Below are 24,633 nucleotides of genomic sequence, written 5' to 3'. Positions count from 1 at the left end.
ATCAGCCATTTAGCTGCTAATATAATGGCTGATTCATACTTAGTTAGCAAAAAGATGGTGGGAGGAGGGGTCAGTCATTATGTTAGTGGTCTTTCTGACACATGGATCCGTATATGTGTCAGATATGGGGGGGAGACAGACGCCTATGCTCCTCTCTGCTGCTCTCACTACTAGCCTCTGGAGGGACTTGTGGTCAGTGTTGCCAGATTCTGTGAGAGAAACAAGCAACCAGGTCTAGGAAAACCAGCCCAAAAGAAGCGACTATGGGCCACATGAGCACTTTAACATATACATCAGCTATTTGAAAATAGCAGATCTACAAGCTCACAACGCGTCGCGATGCGACGCGTTGTGACCTTGTAGATCGGCTATTTTCAAATAAAATCTTGCGGGGAAATTATAATAAGCAGATCTGGCAACCCTGCTTGTGGTACAGTTCCCATACCAGACAGTGATGTGAACTGTACAGCCGCTTGACCGCGTGTCCCTCTGGAGGGTTCCCCCTATTGTGGACATTGTTGACTTGTGGACATAACCTTTTTTAGGATTGCAATTTCTTTAGTCGTTTATTTTTTTCAGTTGAGGTTGAGAAACCATTGAGTTTTCTCTGACACTTCTTTTCCTCGGTTCCCTCTGCCTCCTCCCCCACAGGACAGCAAAACCAAGACCTGGCCTCCCAAGGCACCGTGGCAGCACTCTGCCGCCCACAGCCACACCAACACCATGCCCAATCCCAGCTCTTCCTTGTACCAGATGAACCTGCCGCCGTCCTCCCAGTGGAGTGACTCCATGCAGATGCTGCAGTCTCCGGTGTGGTCGACGGCCAGCGACTGCTCCCCCTCCACAGGGATGGCGTCCGGGTTCCCCTTCGCCCAGCAACAGCAGCAGCAGCAGCAGCAGCAACAACAGCAACAGCAACAACAGCACAAACCCATTAGCAAGGGATTCAAATCCTTCCCCATCAAACACGAGCATCGGCCCTCCTACCTTCACCAGTACTGATGATGGGGCTGATGAAGCCCCACGGTGTATTCTAGTGGTGGTGGAGGGCCGTAAATAAGATAGGTCTGGTTTGATTGGCTAAATGCAGTAAAGCTGTGACCGTTCAGCAGCAACAACAACCCAACAAATTTGGGGAGAAAAATGTCAGCCTTGGGGAGTTCATACGCCAAGGCGGGAAAAAAAAATAAGTACACACACTGGCTCAAACATTTTTTTGTATCTATATTTTTCCATGTCCCAACATCCCCATTATCCCCATTTTAGGAAAAAAAAACAAAAAAAAAGACGCATATTTTGAACTGCCATGTTTAAACTAGAAGCGACATGTTTCATTGCTAACAGCAGTTAGCCTCCATGGTAGTAGTTTCCTGTCTGTTGAGCCGTCTTCAATGTGTCTCAGGTGAGTGCTGGAGAGACACGGACGGCCATCGACCCAACTATGCTTCCACAGCTTAGGTTGTGTAAAAGGAGATTGGTTTAGAAGTGGGCAAGGGGGGCTTTAGCGAAAGGCCTCCGCTGTTGCCCCATAATTAATATACTGTGTCTACATAGCTGTAACTGCCAAATCTCACGTCGGATGACTCAGACTTACAGCTACCACCTACTGTTTCATAGCTTGTACATTACTGAAGTTGAAATATAAATATTTAGTTCTTTTTATTAAGAGGCTTTGAGCAGGCTCAGCATAAATATAGTAAACCAGTGCAAGAGGTGTAATTTGAAAAGGAAATACACTACTTTTTTCAACAAACTGACAAGAGTTTAAAGAATTATAGCAGTAAACTATGTGCCATGTTGGTATTGATAGCACTTGCAGAATATTATTTTCCAACCAAAGCGTTGTTCAGAAGTCGAAATGGTGCTGAAGAGATGCAAGACGGTTTAAGATTATTTTTTATCTGTAGTAAAGTTACATGCCCTGTTGTAAGATCGCACTACTAGGGGACTTCTTTACTCCCCCATACCCCCTCCTCCCCCCCGAGCAAATTAATTTCCTCTTCCTTAAAAATTGGCAGGTTTGCTTCAGAATGACACTAACTACTCCTAAAAAAAAGAACCTAACTTTTGTTCCATTAAAATACAATATTTTTCTTGTACAAATATTGACAGTATTAATCTTATTTTTGTATTTTCTTACATGTTATACCATTACTGTATGTTAGTATACTATAGGCATATTACATAAGACATATTTTTTTTCCCCCTCTGAGATGTGAAAAGCACATTTTTTTTCCTTTCCTACAGAGTTGAATTACACCATTATATATATCTCTAAAGGTTACCAAATATGCCAGGCTAAAACACTAAAACATTGTTTGTGTGAAGAGGGTATTTTGGGCCCTTGTTTCTTCGGTTTCTATGGCAAATGGGCTATATTTAAAAAGGCCCAGAATGTTAACTTTTTTGTGATGTTTGCGGATGCCAATGTTGCCTGTATTTATGAAAAATGACACCATGTTTTCTGAAAAACTAACATACTTAACATGTTTACAAAGAATTGTTTGCTGTATATACATATAAATATATATCTTTTTATAGTTATGTGCTTTGCACAATCAAGATATAGGGTTTGTTGCTTTTGTCTGTGTTCTCTCCCAAACTGTTGCAGCCTCTTTTTTTTTTTTAAGACATCATTTATGACCTTGGACTGTAACTGTTAGCATTTCTCAGCTGTGTCAAATGGTTTACTAGTGGCTTCTACAAAAAAAAAGAAAAAATTGTTGCCCTGATAGAAGATATGATGAGGGGCTGCTTGGCTTATGTTGCTTATTGTTCTCTTGAGCTGGCAACTAAATCTTTCCAAGTGTACCAGCAATGCAAAAAATGAATAAAAAACGACTAGCAATTCAAAGGGTCTTTGTCATTTTTTGCTGTTGTAATATACCCCCCCCCCCCCCCTTTACTAAAGGACATACGATGATGATGAATTTGAAAAATGTGTTTTAATTTTCCCATCTTGGAAGTACATGAAAATCGGACAAATGTAATGACACAAACCAACCAGTTTTGTGAATTAAATTATGGGATATATCCAAACCTTTTGTAAAAAACATTTTTCCCCCACATCTATATATAATATACACATCAACTTGGAATTAGGGTTGGCTTCCTTTAGGATTTTAATGATTCCTATAGGGGGTTTCAAATGGACCCATACAGGTCTGTAACTCAGTTATGGTTGATCCTTGAAATGATCAAGTTTGAGAACCACCAAATGTGATAGAACCGATTGTGGTTCCTCAATGTTGGATCGGGTTCCTCCGATTCCGGATCCCAACCCTACTTGGAACACATGTTCACTTAAGTAATGTGATTTTAAACAGTCAGTGCAAAGGGCTTATGGAACAGAGGATCAATCGGTGTAAACATTTATAATCTCACAAAAACGTGACTGCAGAGGCAACGATGATGAGTTTCCTGCTCTTGTTTTTACAATTATCTACTTCTCTAAACATTAGACAAGTGTGTTGTGATGTTTAACAGCACAAGAGCGAGAGAGGAACTTTATATGGCTTTTATCACGTCTCTCCATGTTTATCTGTAGCTGCCGTCGATGATGCTGGTTCTTCACTGGTGGTGGACTGGAAATACACAAATCAGGTGAATAATTAGTGGATATGGATATGTCCAAAACTGTGCAAAAGTAGCAGATCTACAAGCTCAAACCCCGATCTTGTGGATCTGCTACTTATGATACTTTTTGTGACGCTGTAGTATCTTTTTTTTTCTTGACTTTTATGCAATGTAGCACTTTGACTGTAGCAACTATAACTATTATCTGGTTGGACATGTCATGTTGCAGAAATCTTATATCACAAGTTTCTTCCTTACATTTGAAGATGGAGGCACAACATTGGGGCTGGCATCAGCTATGGTTGCCAGATAAACAATGTTGCGGTGCAGGATCTGTTGATATCTGGTCAAAAAAAAACAAACATAAGAGACAGGTTTTACTTAATGGTAATTATCATGAATCCGTCTGCCATCAAGGCTGAAAACATCTTCTATAGACTTACTGAACACACTCCACTGCCCTTCCTTTCTGCATGTATTCCGTTATACATCTGACTAGCTGGTCGTTTTCATCAAGCAACTGGAATTAAAAAAACAGAAGAAATATACACAAAAAAAGACAACATTAGGTGGGTATTGTTTCATTATGTCAGCATTCAACAAGTACCACCTGAATATTACATGTCTCTGTATATACATGAGTAAACATATTTTCCAGTGTTTTTTCTGTAAAGTTGCTTGTAAATATTTGGCCTTGTTTCTAAAGAGTAGTTACTATTTGGGCTTGGTTGTTTCCTAATGTTGTTCAAACCAGTGGGTCTCAAACATGTTCATGTGAAGGACCTCAAATGAATTATATATTTACAAGCTCTCATGTCGCATTGTGAGCTATATTAAGTCGTTTTGAGGGGACCTGGTTGCCTATTTCTCTCGCAATATCTGGCAACACTGCCCCTGACCTCTGACCACAGGAACAGCTAAATTGCTAAATGATTCATAGGAACCAAATGGACCCTCGTGGGTCTTAGTAACTCCATTTGTACACTCTCAGTTAGATTAACATTGATTTTACAGTGTATATTGGGGTCCCAGAGATTTAAAAAAAAAGCCATCAAATAGGGATCCATGGCCCACTAATGCCCACATCAAATTGCTATAGCCTTAAAATTGTCTCTTTAGGGAGTCCCCGGCATATCTTTTCAAATGGGGGGGGGGGGGTCTGCGGGCTGATATGTAATAATTTTGGGGGTCCTTGACATGCAAAAGTTTGAGAAGCACTGATATATATACAATAGGCTCTATTCACAGCAGCCATATTATGAAGACATTCACAGGTGTTACCAATGATACTAATGAAGGAGGCTCTGTTCCATTCTGGTCAAACAGAGTCAGGGTGCTGATATTGTGCATGTTGGCTCACTGGAAACACTCGGTTACACCAGTGGGTCTACAGTTGGGTCCAGGGGTAACCGTCTTCCATCCCGACATCTCGCCACTCCGACTAAGGCGACATGTCGGAAAGGCGCCATGTAACCGGGTCCAGGGACCCTCATGGGGCTTCCAAATGGCCCCTTACAGGTGTGTAACTCTGAGAGTGTACAAATGGAACGGGTCCATTTGGTTCCATTTGTACACTCTCAGAGTTATGGGGGTCGTGGAAACCACTGTGCTACACTAAATGGAACAGAGCCTTCATTAGTATCATTGGTAACACCTGTGAAGGAAGTGATAATATGGCTGCTGTGCAGAGAGCCTATTACAAGTGATCTAACTATCATTGGATAACATTAGCCACCCAGGCTAACATCGGCTACGGCCATTATTATTATGATGTTTTTTAATGTTACTGTGCTATCATCCTCCATCCTACCCTCTGTATGGTCTCCTGGTTGATGGTGGCTCTTCCTCGGAGTCTCTTCGGCACGAAAGCGATGGACATGATGATGATGTTGTTAATGTTTTCATGTTAACACAACATTATACTGACTGAGGAGAGGAAACCGTCATCTAAACTACTCCTCCTCCGTTATCTGGCAACCAGGCAGCTGGCCAATCAGCGACGGCCGTCACTCTGGGCTATGGGATCTACTGTTCTGTTGGTAACCAGCGATGGAAAGTAAGTAACTAAACTACATTTACTCAAGTACTGTACTTTATTTGAGTATTTCCAACTTCCAATACTTCTACTGGAGGCAAATATTCTTCTTTTACTCCACTACAATTATTTGAAAACTTTAGTTACTAGTTACTTTGCAGACATACATTATTACATTATAAAACATACATTAACCACTTTAGCCCTATTTTATACATAGGCTATTTCAAAATTGCAGATCTACAAGCTCACAAGCCTCGCGCATCGCAACGCGTTGTGAGCTTGTAGATCTGCTATTTTCAAACATTTTAGTACTTTTATTTTTGGTACTTTAAGTACATTATGAATGATGCCAATACTTTTGTACTTTTAGTCAAGTGAATTTTAAATTCCAGACTTTTACTTGTAACAGAGTACTTCTACATTGCAGTATTGATACTTTTACTCAAGCAAAACATTTCAGTACTTTTTCCACCGCTGGTGAAATGACAATGATGAATGCATCATAAATATTCATAAGTACCCTGACAACTAGGCAAGTGAAATCCATCGCACTACTGCCACCTTGCGTTTACAGACAGAACGACAGATCCATGGACAAACTAACCAGGAGGACCACTGCTAAGTGTCTCACTTCAATATATCAGGTTATTTAAAAATATATATATTTTATTTCTGAACACTCATTGAGTTAAAACATTAAGTAAAGAAAAAAACTAAAGGAAAGAAACAAGGTAATATTCGTTTTAAATGACAACAGTTATTTAAAATGAATATGACCTTGTTTCTTTGCATTATTCGAGGGCTGCATCATGAATGCATGAGCCCTGCTTTCTGCCTCAGGATGATGATGGCTAAACAAGTCATTGTTCTGCTCTGTGCAGACTGCAGAGTGTGTAGGCCTGGCCTACCCACTTGTACTTGGAGAGTTATATATATATATATCTTTAAAGGGGCGCAAGTCTCCACTACGCCACTGTGGAATGTAGAACTGGTTTAACAGAAACTTGAAATGGCTTTCTAGCGCCATGGCAGACATTATACTACAATTGGCAGTGTGCCACACTGTAAGGGTATCATCTGAGTTTTCCATGGGGTCAATCGGCAGGATCTTGTCCAAAGAGCAGTGGTGGAAAAAACACTTTTTTTTTTTAAGTAAAAGTATCAATACTGCAATGTAGAAATACTCTGTCTACAAGTACAAGTCTGGAATTCAAAATTTACTTGAGTAAAAGTACAAATGTATTGGTATCAAAATGTACTTAAAGTACCAAAAGTAGAAAGTACTCATTATGCAGAATGTCCCATTTCACAACTTTTCAAATGTATAAAACGAATACAAATCTTTTGAACAATGTGGAGATTCTTTCCCAGGGGGGGTCTTGACCACGCTGGGGGTCCCCCCCAGGAATTTTTTAACAGAGTAGATGTAATTTCCAGTATTCTGGTGGATTTTGGGAGTTTGACACTTTTATCAGGGTTTACTTACATAGGATCCATTAAAAAGTTAAAAGTAGCAATAAAAGAGCCATATTTAATAATAACATTTTGCTGGGGACCCCCTGGAACCCCCCCAAGGACCCCTGGGGGTCCCCGGACCCCACTTTGAGAACCAATGCTTAACGCTTTTTGAAAGTCCTGAAAAGGCCTATATAAAGGTCTATATTAGAATGTTTATGCTGAAAAGTAACAGTTTTGGCCATAATGAGGTTTCCGCCCGACAGACAATATATTAATATTTATATTTTACATGCAAAATTGCTGCTAGTACGAAAACCTATTGTTACTGCACTGTTTCTTATTTTGATTTTCATTTGTAATAAAATGTCACTGACATCACAAGGTATTCTTCATTTTACGTATGGTCCAGTATATTATTCATTCATATCAGTCACTGTATTCCAGTGGGGCAAGGCAGCCTACTGTAAGTCTTAAACAAAATATATAAAACATAACCCTAACCCTCAACAGTGGGATAAAATCAATATGGTAACATCTTATGCAAATGAGCCATGTGGTCGAATGTAAACAAATCGCTAGTGCAGTCTGGATCTGTCATGACCATCATGGATGAACTTCAACCTGGTGTTTGCACTTTCTCCATTTTTGACCCGTTCATTCATCTACATAAACGTTCGGATTTCAAATATAAAGTTTTTGACCCTGGCGAGGGTGGGAGTTGAACCTGTGACTTTTGCTTTATGTGAGGCTGCTCTATCCATAGCTCAGTAGGAAGAGCTCTTGACTTCAGACCAGAAGATCATGGGATCGAATCCCATACCATCGCCTTTAGCATAAAGGTTGCTGGACAATATAGGGCATCGCAGTTCCCGCCCACTTCCTGGTGCCGGAAGTAAATACTCAATGCATTTTTCCCATTGACTTTTCCAAAAATATTGATATCAATTAATTTAAGCCTAGAATCAAGCTATCCAGGATCCTGGTGAATCATGACCATAAAACGTTTGATTTTGTGAAAAAAAATGTTTGAAAACGGCAAAACAAAGGGTATTTATTAAATATAGTATATCATATCATTAAATATAAAATAAAATAAATCACAGAAAAAAAGGTTTTATGGTCATGATTCACCAGGATCCTGGATGGCTTGATTCTAGGCTTAAATTAATTGATATAAATATTTTTGGAAAAGTCAATGGGAAAAATGCATTGAGTATTTACTTCCGGCACCAGGAAGTGGGGGGAACTGCGATGCCCTATATAGAGGATGAAATGCATAATGTATTAAATAATATAAAGGTAATATCAAATACATTGTAAAAAATGAGAGAAATTACGCTTTATTAGCAAGACAGTCTTTTATTATATTATTCCTCATTTTGGTTTCCCCTGAAACCCCTTTACTGTTACAGAGTAGAACTGCCTTAGCATCTCTGCTGATGATGCGGCCATAGCTGAATGGTTAAAGAGCCTGCCTGGCAAGCCATAAATCCCAGGTTAGATCCCAGGCCTCAGCAATGTGAAAAATTGTCCCTGAACAAGACACTTAAACGAATACTTCACCCAAAAAATACAAATTTTCTATCAATTACACACTCCATGGACCATGAAGCCTTGAATTCATGGAGATTTTCTTGTTTTTGACACATTCCTGAGCACAGACTCAGACATAATGGTTGGATGCATGGCGCATATAATAGGCTATCGCGTTGTAGATTAGTAGGCGATAATTCCAATATTCACTATACACTCCTCATGTTTAAGCCTAACTGAATTATATATTTATGGACTTGTATATAAATTGCATATATTTTTGGACGACTTGTGCATTTAATTTGTCGGCAAGACTTTGCCACGCTTTTTCCCTGGATCCATTTATTGCGGCCGTGTTTCCTTTCTTGCTTATTATACATTTTACTTCCTCGTATGATTCCGGGGAGACATCAAAATTCTCTTTTGGGTCTTGAGTCAAGACCCAGGCTCCCGGGGAGACATCAAATTTCTCTTTTGGGTCTTCAGTCTTGGGACTCAAGACCCAAAAGAGAAATTTGATGTCTCCCCGGGAGCCGAGCTAAAAAGTTTGTGAACCACTGCCATTTAGAACAGTGGTTTTCAACCTTTTTCATGCCAAGGACCCCTAAATTGATATACATTTGGCCGCGGAGCCCCATCTGAAAATGTTTTGTGCCAGGGACCCCCAGAAGCAAAGAGATTTGAGTTAAAAATGTTCGCTTTAAAAATGTATATATATTTCAAAGATATGCACACATTTTCAAGATTTTTTAAAAATAGCAGATCTACCACCTCATAGCGCATGAGCTTGTAGATCTGCTAAGCCAAAGCTAAGTGGTTAAAAATCACCTGTACTCACCTGGCTTAATAGGGGCTCTGAGAGCAGCTTCTCGCCTGCCCTAATTTATAGGAATACGTGAAGCCTGGCTTTACCATCCTGGCTCGACACAGCCTGGCTTGACAAGGTCTAGCTCGACAAAGTCGCTCCTTTTCAGCCTGGCTTGGTGTTCATGGAACGGAATAAACCAGGCTGTACGGACCAGACTTTGTCAAACCTGGATTTGACTCAAATCCAGGCATATTTAATTCTCCTTTTGTGTAATAGGCCCCTGAATATCCCCACAGGTATCAGTAGCTATGGGCCCCATCTTATGACGCTGATTAGCCTAGTAGTATGCAAGACACACGACAGTAGGATGCAATCCTAAAATCTGGCCAAAAGAACATGTACTTCACACTTGAAGCTACATTTCTGAGCTATTTGTGGGCTATATTTGGCTTTTCATAGTCAGCAAAATATACTGAACCGACTCCGAGTCCTAAAAACACAAACAGCAGTTCTGTGCTGCATTCAAACCAATGAAATCACAAATGCATGAAGAAAAAAACAAGGGAGCATGGATACTGAACAACTCTTTATTTTAATCTTGAATAAAAACCCATTTTTGTTGAGTGTAACCCATTTGAAAGTACATCATGCTGTACATAGTCTTAAGCAATACCATGTGTACAATTCCAGTGATTGGAAAGAGTAACAAACATATGAAACCTTTAAGTTCATTTATTCTTTTTCTTGTAGTTCAGTAATATTTACTGTTTGGAATCTCAAATCAATTTGGGTACATCACACAGGTTATTGCAAAAAAGCGCAAAAAAGCCTGCTTTCTACTCTTGGGTACAAAAGTGATGTTGTTTTCTGTGGCTATCATGCAGTGTTCAGATATGTGTACAATATCCAGTCACACCACATATTATTTTTCAGTAGGGCGGCTTGGTTTCAAGCTTTCACGATAACGCATTAGGCTCTAGAATAGTTTTTTCTCTTGTCGTGCCATCATTGAGTTTGTCAAAAAGGTTCTTTTGTTTAAAGGGAGAGCCATTAAAAAATATACCACTCTGAAGGCACTCCCTAATGTAGTGACAAAAAAATGAGAGCCAAAAATAATGACAAATGAAAAATCCCTGTACTGGCCGCAAATCCAGTTCTCATCCCTTTGCTCAGTTTAACTCTATAAGAAAAAGTCAATCCAGACGACAATTAAATGGACAACAATCCAAGGGGAACAGGGTACACATGGGTCAAGCTTGGAGCACCAATAACTTCTACTAGAAATGCTGCCATTTTTGCCAATAAATGTCAACTCAACATAAAGCGCTTTACTTTTCATTTTTTTTCCTCATTTCCAGTCGACCAATTTTGAAGTCTCATCACATTGCAACTTTGGACCAGAAAAGCGTGATTTGAAAAATAAACAAGACAAAAAACTAAGAAACAAGCATTTCTGTAATAAGACACAATTGTAAGGGGAAATAAAACCCAGACTTGCAGATCTTTGCTATAATTATACAATATTTGAAACTACAAAAGCTGGCGTTAGATGAGGTACATAAAAATTGTACACATGAGTTCCATTCCAAAATGCTGTGTCCATATGGGGAGGGAATTCCCAACGTTTCAACATTTATGTCAAAGACCAAAAAGGATTGGACAAAATTTGTCTTACATTCTTCTGAGAAAGGATTTTGTTTCAAATGTTTCAATGTCTTGTCTTTCATTCAAATGTTGGATAATGGCATTTTTGGGAATGAAACCTCATGTTATTTTAAGAATAAGAAAAACAAAAAAAAGATAAGAAAAAAAACAAGACATGCCTCAATTTATATTAGCAAATAACCACAATCATAGCATAATATCCTACTTTATCGCCTCTCTTCAAACCAATACTTTGCGTTCACTCTAAATAAATGGTTTAGACAAATTAAAGGCATTCTTTGACATTCAAAAGATATCTCCCAGTTATCTACATGGGCCTAATTGTATAATTGCATCAAAAGGAACATGTGATGGGAATGCTCTACATTTAGCCATTGATTGTTCTGAGACTAAAACAATCACCTTGGACTGGCAGAAATGTGACACCTACACAAAAAAAAACCTGTTACAATGACTACATTTAACAAAGAAAAAAAGCTAAAGCTAATTATGAACCCCATAGCCAGATCTGTTTTTTTCTCAGAAATAGTCCCCATTACTTTGCGACAATAATCCGCATAAAGGCAAGTCAATTAGAAGGGGAAATGTAATTTATTAACAGGTACTGAACATGTTTCTACAAGCAGAAGAAATGTGGATGGCTGGTTGTCAAATTTGTCTGGGGTATAAAGTACAAAATAGATGAACTTGATATACATTCATTCCAATAAGATGATAATCAATGACCCAAAATTGACCAAAACTCTGAACTTTCTTTTCAAGCCCAAAATAAGTACTACTAAATCCTATACAGGTGAACCAACTGAACGAACCCCCTAAACGTTACAAACGATTTTCTTGCGCAAACAAGAGCCAAACGTTGCTGAATAAGTTGCTGCCGAGAAGTGCATGTGAATGATAACAATATTAACGTAACGGTGGCGCAACATGAAATGAGCCAAGTTTTGGTGCCGAGATACATTTCAGAATCAGCTTTATTTTCAGAAATCAGCTTTCATTAACTGAATATATCCAAAAAAATAAAGCTATCGATCACATTGATCTGTGATCCAAGTACTCACAGTATCAGTGGGCTGTTATTCTGCATACATTGTAACACATTAACAGAACATTATCAAATACAACTTCAGTAAGAAAGGAACTCGGATAGATGCAAAAATACTGAATTATTCCACCAAAGTAAAGTATTTACACGTTCGTGTCCTTCTGATGCCTGTGTGTGTATCAAAAAACAAAACTTTTCTTTTTTTTGTTGTTGTTGTTGTTGTAGAAAATAAAAAGAAACATTCTTTTTCTTTTCCATGTGGAGAAAAGGGGAGAGATGGCTGAAGAAGCAAGATGAGGGGGCTACATCGTTGTGGATCCACAGTGTGGCTGCTGTGCTAGGCAGCCACCTTGTTATCCTTCTGGAAGAAAGCCAAAACACATTTAGAATCCAGCACTCTACGCAGCATAGGGGGTTTCGATAGGTAAGAACAACGAATTTCATTCACTCATTACTTCAATGACACTCATTGAAATATAGTGTCGTGTATAACCAGTGGTGGAAAGTAACTAAGTATATTTACTTAAGTACTGTAAAAATGTTTTCTAAATTCTAATAGTTTTTTGAAAAAAAAAATGCTCAAGATTTTTCAAAAATAGCAGATCTACAAGCTCATAGCGCGGCACTTGAGTAGTTCCAAATTTAGTTACTAGTTACTTTGTAGATTGATAATTATTACAAAACATACATTAACCACTTCAGCCCTATGATCTGCAATTCTCAAAAGATTTTTATACATTTGACAACTTGAAATGGGACATTCTGCGTGATGAGTACTTTTACTTTTGGTCATTTAAGTACATTTTGATGCCAATACTATTGTACTTTTACTCAAGCAGTTTGAATTCCGGACTTTTACTTGTAACAGAGTATTTCTACATTGCAGTATTGATACTTTTACTTAAGTAAAACCTTTTAGTACTTTTCCCACCACTGTGTATAACCATCTTTAAGACATTTAGATACCAACCAAAGTGCACTATCAATGCACAATTAACGGCTGCAAGTAAAGATGACGCAACAAAATAACTACAAATGCATATATTGTTAGTAACAGAACAATGCATTATTGCAACAGTTCCGCTCATGTTGTTTAGGTATTGTCATTCTTCTAAAACGTATGTTGCTGCTGTTCTACATACTGCCAACCAGCTGAAAAACCATCACAGATTGAGGCTTTAACCTTAGTTTTTTTATTAACCCATTAAGACCTGAGGCGATTCTTAAAAATGTTTTCGAAATCCTAACAGTTTTTTGAAAAAAATCGAAACGTCTTTTCTAAAATAGCAGATCTACAAGCTCATAGCGCGGCACTCGGTGCCGCGCTATGAGCTTGTAGATCTGCTATTTTTGAATAGCCAAAGAAATCTAAAGTGACACAAATGCGTTCCAGGTCTTAATATACAAGACTGTTAGGGTTTTATGAAAGATGCTTCAAAACATATAGACAGTTTGACCACTTCAAATGCAATGCATTGAGAGCTTGTAGATGGGCTTTTTTCGCTGCACAACATGCTTTCATAGAAGACACGACACGCTGACTTCTATGGAGTCCAAATGACTGAGATCGGTCGTGGCGACTGAGAACTTTAATCCATGTCGTCCGTCCTATGCATGATGCCTGACCTAAATAGATGCCATGCTTTACTGAACGCAAAGCCCACACCAGCCATGTCTTAACTCTTTAAGACCGGGAACACATCTGTGTAACCACTTTAATCATTATTTTTATACTTTGGCTATTCAAAAATAGCAGATATACAAGCTCATAGCGCGGCACTGAGTGTCGCGTTATGAGCTTGTAGATCTGCCATTTATGAAAAATGTTGAACATTTGTGCAAATATTTGAGTATATTTCTCAAAATGAATTTTTTGGAATAAAATATTTGCTTCTGATGGGGGTCCGCGGCCAAATACATATCATTTTGGGGATCTTTGACATGAAAAAGGTGGAGAACCACTGATATAACAACATACGTTTTTTAAAAAAAACTGTTAGGATTTAGAAGAGATTTTTTTGAATGCCCCAGAAGCGAAGATTTGACTTGCAAATGTTTGCGTTAAAAATATATATACATTCAGAGATTTTCCAACATTTTCACAATTGTTCTAAAATATCAGATCTACAAGCTCGTAGCGCGGCACTCGGTGCCGCGCTACGAGCTTGTAGATCTGATATTTTACAATAGCCAAAGAAATCTAAAAATGACACACAAGTTGCGTTCCCGGTCTTAATGGGTTAATATCTGAATCTCAACCAGGCAGATGAAGTAGAATGATTTACCCTGTATTCAAAGTCGGAGAACTCGCGGCCACCTCGGCCGCTGCCTCTGAAGGGTCCTCCCCTGAAGCCGGGTGGGGCTCCGCGGGGCGGACCGAAGGACCCTCTGCTGGCCGGACGCACTCTGCCCCCGCGTGGCCCGAAGTTGCCCCGGCCGCGGTACCCTCCTCTCCCTCTGCCGTGCCTCACGGGGAGGCCGAAGGTCTCGGCGTTCATCCGCCTCTCCTCTGCCCAGGTTGGCCTTCGATGATCCCTGGTAGAAAAGTAGCACATAACAGACATTTTGAAAAAAACAAACGTACGTTTTCCCCCTCAAACACATGCTTGTTTCCACAGTGGAAATATACAGCATTCAGCTCTTGAGCCGTATTGTTTAATCACAAGAAATTTTACATGACGATTAATTGTCACAAATAATTGCGATTAACAATTTAATTGAGTTTTTGTTTCATTGAACACTGAAACATACGAATAAAAATTACATTTCTTTTTTAGGCTTTGAATTTGCACAGGCCAGATATGACAAATAACCTAAATATACAAAGAAATGACTGACATAAAAAAAGACAACAGTGGGAATAGCCAATCTACAGGCATGCAATGCGTTGTGAGCTTGTATATACTTTACAGTTTTTGAAAATGTATTAACATTTTTCAACAGACAGACGATCCCAAAGAATTACGATTAGGCGATGATGTAATAATTGTGACAGGCCTTTATAATGTGCCATCTTTACAACTGTACATGTTTTAATTCAATTACTAAGATTAGATCAATTCAATTAATGCAACTTACCTCTGGTATCCTCCTTGTTCAGCCGCCGATTTCCTTTAAAAGACAAAACAAAAAACAGGAGACCAAAAGGGATGGTAAATGTAACATATAGTGTTTGTATTTGTTGATGACATTACTGTGTTAATGTCTTATGCTGTTGATGAATTGAATACATAGGACCACAACGGAATCAAGTTCCCAGGACGTTTTTTGTGTTATGTATATCTGCTATTTTTGAATAGCCAATCAAAAAAATTCAATAAATCAAGTCTACATCTTTTGTATAAATATTTATACAACTGTACCTTCCATCACAGGACAGGTTATCGAAGAAGGACTTGGACTTGTCATAATAACAGGTGGCTGTGGCTGGATCCTCAGACTCCTCAGCAGCAGCAGCAGCAGTCGCAGTCCCTTCAGCAGCCGGTTGCTCCGTCTGTTCACTGCTCTCTCCATTCTGAGCCTTCTCAGGCGTGTCATCTTTATCAGGACAAACATAGAAAATGGTAAGTTGCTAATTCATAATATGATTGTTGCAGCCTCATCTCCATATTCTAACTTTGTGTTTTTTCTAAAATTAACACACTATACTTGATCATACTACAGGTTCACACAGAAGTATCAAAAGTAGCAGATCCACAAGCTCAAAACGCGACGCGGCATTGTTTTGAGCTTGTAGATCCGATACTTTTGAATTTGAATCCTGACAAGTCTTGGATATATGGCATTTCCACCCAACAAGACGATATATTTCTTACACATTTTTTACCAGTATGGAAGAAAGACAGGAGAGTAAAGATGAATCTGAATTAAAACAATTAAATTCAGAGCATATTTAACAATGATAAATGCATATTTTTGAGCGGTGTAGCCGCTCCTATAAGTGGGTTTGGGACCGTCGTGAAAAGACCGTCGTGAAAATGTGTCTTTCGCTGTACTGTGATTGGCTGACTCTATTCAGTAATGTGATTGGCTAGAGAGACGCATGATGAAATTAATAACCTATAAATAGCACAACGCACTTAAAAAAATACTTTTTAAAGTGAGCTTCCATCACAGTGATGACCACTGTTCTAAATAACACCGCTCACTTCACACTGGGTGTGATTTTTTTTTATTATAAATGCATCCAATAGAAATATATGAATACCCTTTTTTCCCCTCAGCATAAATTGACTGAAAAGACGAAGGATGAGTCTCAGATATTATTGATATCCTAGAGGTTTAAGACAGCAGTAACAAAGAACTGTGAACATTTCAGCCTGGGCCCCTATTCAGTGCCATGTCAATTTCCTTAGTTTCTCCCCCTCTTTAACACACAAGTTTAGGACTGCTGCCTGCCTTTCAACTTGAGCTTGCTCTGCAGCTCCTTGTCGATCTCATCCTTGTTGAACTGGGCGTTGGCAGTCTCAAAATCAAAGTCTTCCTCAAACTTCATGGGCCCGTCCCGGCGTATGTTGAATCTGCCTCTGCCACGGTTTCCTCCGCCGCGTCCCCGTCGGGGAGGTGGGCCTCCAGCTAGAACGACAACAGGGGCACATTAGATACAAACAATCAACTCGCTGTCACATATCATGATGGTGATATACAATGTTGCAAAAATATCTATGAATGATGTACAGTATGTCGCAGTGTGACACTTTGAGCTTATACATCTGCTTTTTTTCTATTTGTATATAGGGCTTAGGTTTATACATCTGCTTTTTTTCTATTTGTATATAGGGCTTAGGTTTAAAGAGGATAAGCCACCTGCTCTATTGAAATCAGCCAGAGGTCAGTGAAATTACATTGTGTGTGCTGCTGGAAAGGGACATTCTTAGCTTTCTAGTAACAATGCCAATATTTTTGTATTCAATGAGGAAATTGTGAGCACATCTTATACCCGTTTTTGGTGATAAATATGTTCCTCTGTCTGTCAATTACCATTTGCCTGATTACGGTCGAAACTTTGCCTTTTGAATAGATCAGATCAGTGCCTGCCTCATTTTGTTGGAGCAGGTTAAATAAGGATTTTTTGTATAAAAAAAGAATAACTTCATTTAGAAAAGTGCTCCTCCTTCCCAAAACGATTAACATACTTTTCTACTGGGAAACCTACGAGTGAACCCAATTAACGTACATTTTAAACCTTCCCTTGTATAATTTTCCCAACCACAACATAGTAACAGGTCTACGCCTAAACAATTTACCAGCCTGACGCCTGGGATCCCGGTTGTCCATAGCACCATGATGATCATGATCCGGATGAGACATCTGAGACATCTTCTGAACCTCAGGGCCTAAACAGCAACACAGAATTAGATTTTATTTAGCAAAACCAAAAGGATCCCAGTCAGGTTAGTTAGTTGATCAACCATTATGCACCAATAGACATATTTAAAATGCTAACAGCTGTATATAAACTGATTAGGGATGCACGATTAATCGGTCATCATAGCGGTATCGGCCATCACCTATTAAGACCCGGAACGTATCGGTGTCATTTTTTGATTTGAGCTAAAAAGCATTATTTTACACTTTGGCTATTCAAAAATAGCAGATATACAAGCTCATAGTGCCGCACTATGAGCTTGTATATCTGCTATTTTGGAATAGCCAGAGAAGTCTAAAAATGAGTCTTTCCCGGTTAAGACAATATGAGAAGAATATCTATAACATTCGAGGATTAACCCATTGATACCTGGAACGCATCTGTGTCACTTTAGATGTCTTTGGCTATTCAAAAATAGCAGATATACAAGCTCATAGCGCGGCACCGAGTGCCGCGCTATGAGCTTGTAGATCTGCTATTTTTGAAAAATCGTGAAAATATTTTTTTCCGAAAAACTGTTAGGATTTAGAAAATGTTTCGAAGCGGCCTCAGGTCTTAATGGGTTAATAAAATAAAAAAAAACATGGAAGCCTCACCCCTCCTCTGGTCCAGAACATCGGGGGGCTTCATCATGCTGCCAGCGGAGGCAGAGGGCCTGGGGACCAAGGCAGCCACAGGACTCCTCTGTGCTACGGGGACAGCAGGCCCGGGGACGGCTGAGGGGGCGGTCTGCACCGCCTGCTCCAGAGTGGGACTCTTCCTTAGAGGGTCCAGAGGACTGGTGGCGTGTCCTACAAAGAATGACCCACACAATGCAAGAACGTATGGTTAATACTTAACTGCTGTTGGGGTAGAAACCTCTCATCTCCGTATTCTGACTTGGTGAGTTGGTGTTTATTTTATCACACTACAGCGTCACACAGAAGTATCAAAAGTAAGCGCAAAGCGCGTCGTGCCGCGTTTTCGAGCTTGTGGATCTGCTACTTTTGCTATTTATTTGAATTTGAATCCTGAAAAGTAACAGTTGGACAGTTTCCACCCGACAGAGACGATATATCAAATGCTCCACTATGATGACGTATTTCAGTGAATGAATAGGAAAATGTCAATTTTGAAGAGATTGGGAAAAAGGTCCTCATATTGCATAGTTTCAGCGACCAAACGGCAACTTCTGGTGGTGTTTTTTTGCCGCAGGTTCCACTCCAGTTGAGCTAGACTAGAGGAACCCCAAGTCACACAGGGGGCAGTATATATGGCCTCATCCTTTCTTCCCTCTACACTACATCCCTTGGCCCCAGATCATCATCTTTGCTCACAAGTTCTCCTATCATCACTGCTACGCAAATGACAGACTGAGACAACCTATTTTTCCACCTTCTCTCCCTCTGCCACACAGGTTGAAGAGTGCATCTCTGCACGTCTGGCTGACATCTCACAGTGGGATGTCTTCCCGCCTTGTCGAGCTCAATGTAGACCGTGCTTCCTCTCAAACTCTCTAAATTTCCTTCTGCATTCCCTTCACTTGATTCCGGTTGCTGCACAATGCTCCAATTCAGAACACCGGTGAGGAGTCTGATGACCTACAAGACAGTGAGTCAAGGGCATGGCACTCCCTTAAATTCAAGACATGATCCATCCCTAGTATCCTCTTTCGTGCACACTTAGATAAGCTAACACAGGATGTCCGTCCCTCCCTTCCATAAAACACCTGGTCAACACTCCCAAGGAACCTATAGACTCCCAAGCTCTGGAATGACCCCCTAGAAACATGCTCCCGGCTCTCAGAGCTTTTTTGCACCATTTAGGCCTACTAAATGACTTCCCACTTTTCTCTGTTTCCACCAAACAGCAGACCAGTTACGACCCTTCTTTCGTGACAAATGTCCCCACATTTGTCCCAGTACTTAACAGCAACACTGAAGCATAGCATATGTTTAGATTGTCAATTGAGCACTGAATGCGTTTATGCTTAGGAGTCGAGACAAGGCCTACTAGTGTAGCCGACTGTATACCTCTCTCCCCATCATCCATTACCTGTAATTATCTATGTTCAATGTTTAACTTCAGTGTCTTGCAGATTTCCATTGATCTTTTGGAGACTGTCATTATTACGATCACCTTAGAGTAAATCCACAGCAGAAAATGTGCGTTCATTTTAGTCAGAATGACAATTAAGTCTTGAATGGCGGGAAAGACTGCGGGGAGTGAGGGGTTACTTGACAACTAGCGACCATTAACCTAGATCAGTGGTTCTCAAACTATGGGTCGCAAACCAAAGTGGGGTCGCGGGAAGATGCCGTTGGGGTGGCAACCAAAAATAGATGACTTTTTTTTTTAAATCAAGAAACGGCTTGACTCCTCGCCAAAAAAAAAAACTCTCATAATATGGGGTCGTGGTATAAAAGAATTTGAGAACCCCTGACCTTGATCAAATATATTCTGGCTTATAGAGGCCTTTAACAGTCTGTCTGGCTGCCTGTTGTTGACTTAAGCTTGCTCCCCACCAAACAGACTAGTACAGACTACTATAGACTGGCAGTCGAATGAAGTCGGGAGATTAGTTGGTTGAAAGGTGTGAAAAAGTTGCTGAAGTTGCAGAGAGCTGACACTGACAAGACGGCTGTGGTGCTAAAAATAGCCTATGGCTTGATGTCAGGTGAACTCAGGTGAAACGGATAGAATACCACCAGTTGCTTCAGTGAATTAAATACCTTATTCACCTCACAGAAAAGCAGCAGTAAGTGCTATAATGATATTGATAAGTTAAAGATATGGCATAAACGCTTAGTTTTGTTTCAGAGTAAATCGACAGTTTGAATGAGACGAGCCACAAACGTGCGCGCGTGCACCGTCCCACACTTTGTGGCTGCATTTTGAGCACACATGCAGCTGTAACAATATTTATAACATAGATATGCGCTGTATTCAGACAAAATCAATGCACGTCGGTGGGGTGGAGAGCTACCTTAACATTCACCGCGAAGGTGTGGCGTTGTTTTGACCATGAAAGGCATTTACATGGCTTTGTTTAATAGATATATGAAATATAATAATATGTTTCTGCAAATTAAAAAGCACAAAAAGTAGAAACACATGCTCGTTAGGTTCCCACAAGACACTTCCCACAATGGAGTAAATAAGGTTTACTGTTACTTATTCTTATACATGAACACAATGGTTCTTCAGAGAAATGGCAATGGTGCCACCCGGACTCCAGTAAGAACTTTAATGCACACAATGCGGAACCAGATGCTTGGATGACATAATGTAGCACCTCTCCCTCCCCTATCCTACCGTCCTTCTCAAGTAAAGTGCCAGGTCGCAATATTTAGAAAACATTTGTTTTAATATGGCGTCATCATTTTAACCACTTTAACCAAATGTTGTACTTTGGCTATTCAAAAATAGCAGATATACAAGCTCATAGCGCGGCACCGAGTGCCGCGCTATGAGCTTGTAGATCTGCTATTTTTGATAAATCCAGGCACAAAAATATTTTTGGAGCCAGGGGGTCTGCAGCCAAAAAGAAAACATCATTTTGGGGGTCCTTGACATGAAAAGGTTTGAGAACCATTGCTCAAATCCATTGTGTATTTCTTACCTCCTCCAACAGCTCCGAACGGCTGGGGTACCAGCGGAGTGGCGCCGAACTGGCTGTAGGGTGCCATTGGGGCCCTGCTGAAAGGTGCATAGGATCCCACGGACTGGAATGATGGCGGTGCTGCCGGAGCACTGGTGGTGCTAATAGAGGACTAGGTGAGATAAAACACACACACAGACACAGCCATTAATTATCTGACTTTTTTTTAATAAACATTCATGTGCTCACTGGTGGCTGCTAGACTACATTGACAGGCTGTCACGATGACGACATTTTACTTCACGATTAATTGTCGCTCAAATAATTGCCATTAATTAACAATTTAATTGTGTATCTGTCGTTTAACATAGGAACATTATGATGAAATATGTGCACAAAGTCACCCCCTGATACGCCCCCCTCCCCCCACACACATGTGTGTGTGTGTGTGTGTGTGTGTGTGTGTGTGTGTGTGTGTGTGTGTGTGTGTGTGTGTGAGAGAGAGAGAGAGATGGGAGACAACATGCACACTGTCAACACTTACAGGGGGGCCTTTAGTGAATGACCAGTGTCTCCCATCTCTGTGTCTATCTACCAAACCACTGGAACTGGAATGCGATTATGTCATTGGGGACAGCACATCTTGAACAATCCAACGATTTTGCCGACATTTAAAAATGTATTGATTTGCCCATCACACATCATGTTGTTTTCCAATACAGAAAAACCTAAACAAGGCCGAATATAACTTCTCTGTGGCACTAGAACAGTATGCGATTATATCCCTGGGGCTATAAGATCTTGAACAATTTTAAAGACATTTAATTACTTTACATTAAGCTTATATTTTTACAAGGCATACGAGTAGAGTTGGGAACTGGAGGAATCGGATCCAACATTGACTTGAGGAACCGGAATCGGTTCCATCACATTTGGAACCGGAATCGGTTCCATCACATTTGGAACCGGAATCGGTTCCATCACATTTGGAACCGTTTCATCACACTGTCAGAGCTGGCGTGTGGACGTCACGTCTTCTACACAATTACAATGCCGGTGGTTCTCATACTTTTAAATGTCAAGGACCACCCTACCTCTGAGAACGTACAAATGGAACCAAATGGACCCTTACGAATCCATTTGGTTCCATGTTGCACTCTCAAGAGTTACAGACCTGTTAGGTTCAATTTGGAACCCCCAATAGGAATCATTAAAGGGAACCGCTAAGGAATCGAACCGTTAAGAGGGAATCGTTAAGATCCTAAAGGATCCAACCCCTACATATGAGGAACCAGTCATCAGTAACAGAAACAGACAAAAAACAAAAGCCCTGAACCGACGTACTGATGCAACTGTCTTGTCTGTACGCATGTCCTAGTGGTGAATTCTTACTTGAACAATTGCAGGGTCCTGAGGCAGACTGCTAGTCGCTTTAGGTGGCTCACAGACGGTCAGGTCTTTGATATCACTCCCTCGGAAGATGATGTACTCGAACACTTCATCCCTGGGTGGAATGGGCCTTTCGGTGGGGCGATCTTCAGTACCAAATGAGCGAACTGTGGGGGAGAAATGTTTAAATAAATCACCAACAATACACAGTCAGGGGATCCACACACACATTTATTTCTGCAATGGGGAGCACCTGTATCTGCAAGTTCTTAAATCTGTTCCAGTGTCAGTGTGACATGAGTCCATTACAACAAATATTCAGTTCAATGTGAAGTAGCTACAAACTTTATTTGTTTTGGTATTGGCTGATGGACTCCAAAATTCACCAGCCACTTGTGCTATTTTACAAGCCATTTATAACATAATAAACAAATGCAGGACGTTTGAATGGTTGGTTGTCATCTGCAGTGGTAGAAAAAGTACTCACATTCTTTACTTAAGTAAAAGTACCAATACTGCAATATAAAACTGGACTTTTAACAAGTAAAAGTCCAGAATTAAAAATTTACTTGAGTAAAAGTACAATAGTATTGGCATCAAAATGTACTTATCAAAAGTAAAAGTACTAAATATTTGAAAATAGCAGATCTACAAGCTCGACGCATTGTGAGCTTGTAGATCGGCTATTTTCAAATAGCCTAGGTATAAAATAGGGCTAAATTGGTAAATGTACGTTTTATAATGTCATAATCTATATCTTAAAAGTAACTAGTAACTAAAGTCTTCAAATAATTGTAGTGGAGTAAAAGTACAATATTTGCCTCTGAGATGTAGTGGAGTAGAAGTAAAAGTATTGGAAATTGGACACACTCAAGTGAAGTACAAACACCTCAAAATTGTACTCAAGTACAGTACTTAAGTAAATGTACTTAGTTACTTTACACCACTGCAAATAAGCCTTGGGAGCAAGACGTAAACAAAGAGCACTCACAGTGTGTTAGCACTGTGGGCTCGGCTAACGAGCTAGCTCGGTGAGCTAACTGCGGTGGAAAACAAAAACCCGGGGCTAATAACCGTCGTTTAGCGTCATTCCCCGGTGGTTTAACAGTAGTCTCTGTAGGTGTAGTTGGGTATGGTAGTTTAATGTTCTCTTACCTTTAGCCAGAGCAACAGTAGAGTTCTCGGTGTCTATGGTGTAGAGGATCCCTTCATAGCGGATCTCGGCCTTCGACACCAGGCTAATTTTGCTCCCAATATAAGGCGTCCCTCCTCCACTCATATTTGAACCCCTGTTTTTTTTCCCAAAACGTAATTTAAACTGGTACTGATTCTATCAAAGAACCTAAGCTTTAAGGGGAAGAAAAAAACCTCCCGGATAGGCCTCTTTTATCACCGCTGCGGTTATAAAGCTACGTTTTTTGATAGAGCGTCAGACGTGAGTTAGTTACTAGAGAACGAGCTGCTGCTACCACGACATGGCCGAAGTCATTTTACTTCACCTGCCGCGAAGGACGCTGGGAAATATTCCGCGCAGAGTTGCCAGATGTTGCGACAGAAATAAGCGACCAGGCTTGAATATAACTCTATTCATCTGGTCTATTAGTAATTAGTCCATGAGCCAGACAAGATTTCATTATCGAAAGAGTGGGCAAAACCATACCTATATTAATTTGTTTATAGGGGCGGCCATAGCTGAGTGGTTAGTGAGCCCACCTAGGGAGCCAGAGGCCCTGGTTGCCCCAGGTTCGATTCCAGACCAGGCCAGCATATGTGTCGATGAAATGAAATTTGTCCCTGAGCAAGACTCTTAACCCCTAATTGCTCACAGGTTTTCATTGGAAACAAGACCGCAAGGACTTTCATGAACGACCTGTTAAAAAGGAATTATCCTTAAAGGGTCAATATAAGTAAATAAATATATGATAACCTTTCAACAGGAGTAGTGTTTTCATATTTATCACACATTTTGTTATTTTCCCCATACGTACATGACAGGTGAAAAAATTACAACATTTGAAAAATAGTTATCATAATGAAACTTCCCCAGTTGATTACTTACATGAAGACAATGATTTATCATATTACAAGTTTTCTGAAATTGTATATTTAAATATGCAAATTAGGCATTAGGAAAATATGCCCGAATTTGCATAACTTTCCAGAATCAACATTG

General features: G+C 40.0%; 3 protein-coding genes across 4 annotated transcripts in view; 1 reads left to right on the top strand and 2 right to left on the bottom strand.

Moving 5' to 3' along the window:
- Positions 1–2,848, top strand: part of garre1 (granule associated Rac and RHOG effector 1) — a 65,731-nt gene extending 62,883 nt beyond the window's left edge. Inside the window, exon 14 of the mRNA XM_084075281.1 lies at positions 652–2,848. Coding sequence (XP_083931407.1) covers positions 652–1,002 — 351 coding nt within the window. The 3' untranslated portion in view covers positions 1,003–2,848. The remainder of the gene's footprint in view (positions 1–651) is intronic.
- A 101-nt stretch (positions 2,849–2,949) lies between these two features.
- ss18l2 (ss18, like 2) lies at positions 2,950–5,523 on the bottom strand. Its single transcript, XM_084049920.1, has 4 exons — positions 5,387–5,523; positions 4,020–4,096; positions 3,835–3,919; positions 2,950–3,584 (listed from the first exon to the last, which is right to left on the bottom strand). The coding sequence occupies exons 1-4, from the start codon at positions 5,453–5,455 to the stop codon at positions 3,522–3,524; spliced, it is 294 nt and encodes a 97-aa protein (XP_083906046.1). The 5' UTR covers positions 5,456–5,523; the 3' UTR covers positions 2,950–3,521.
- A 4,463-nt stretch (positions 5,524–9,986) lies between these two features.
- lsm14ab (LSM14A mRNA processing body assembly factor b) lies at positions 9,987–23,943 on the bottom strand. Of its 2 annotated transcripts, none has more exons than XM_084075986.1 (10): positions 23,616–23,943; positions 22,464–22,627; positions 21,093–21,243; positions 18,088–18,282; positions 17,370–17,459; positions 16,522–16,698; positions 15,486–15,660; positions 15,202–15,234; positions 14,409–14,658; positions 9,987–12,484 (listed from the first exon to the last, which is right to left on the bottom strand). In XM_084075986.1, exons 1-10 carry the CDS (start codon positions 23,737–23,739, stop codon positions 12,461–12,463), a joined length of 1,383 nt encoding a protein of 460 aa, XP_083932112.1. In that variant the 5' UTR covers positions 23,740–23,943; the 3' UTR covers positions 9,987–12,460. The 2 variants fall into 2 exon arrangements, with proteins under 2 accessions (XP_083932112.1, XP_083932113.1); XM_084075987.1 differs by having other exon boundaries at positions 9,987–12,481.
- Between the last annotated feature and the right edge of the window lie 690 nt (positions 23,944–24,633).

The sequence above is a fragment of the Gymnoscopelus microlampas genome, assembly GCF_963454915.1.
Source record: "Gymnoscopelus microlampas genome assembly, chromosome: 1".
Lineage (NCBI taxonomy): Eukaryota > Metazoa > Chordata > Actinopteri > Myctophiformes > Myctophidae > Gymnoscopelus > Gymnoscopelus microlampas.
This window is presented reverse-complemented; position numbering and strand designations above follow the sequence as displayed.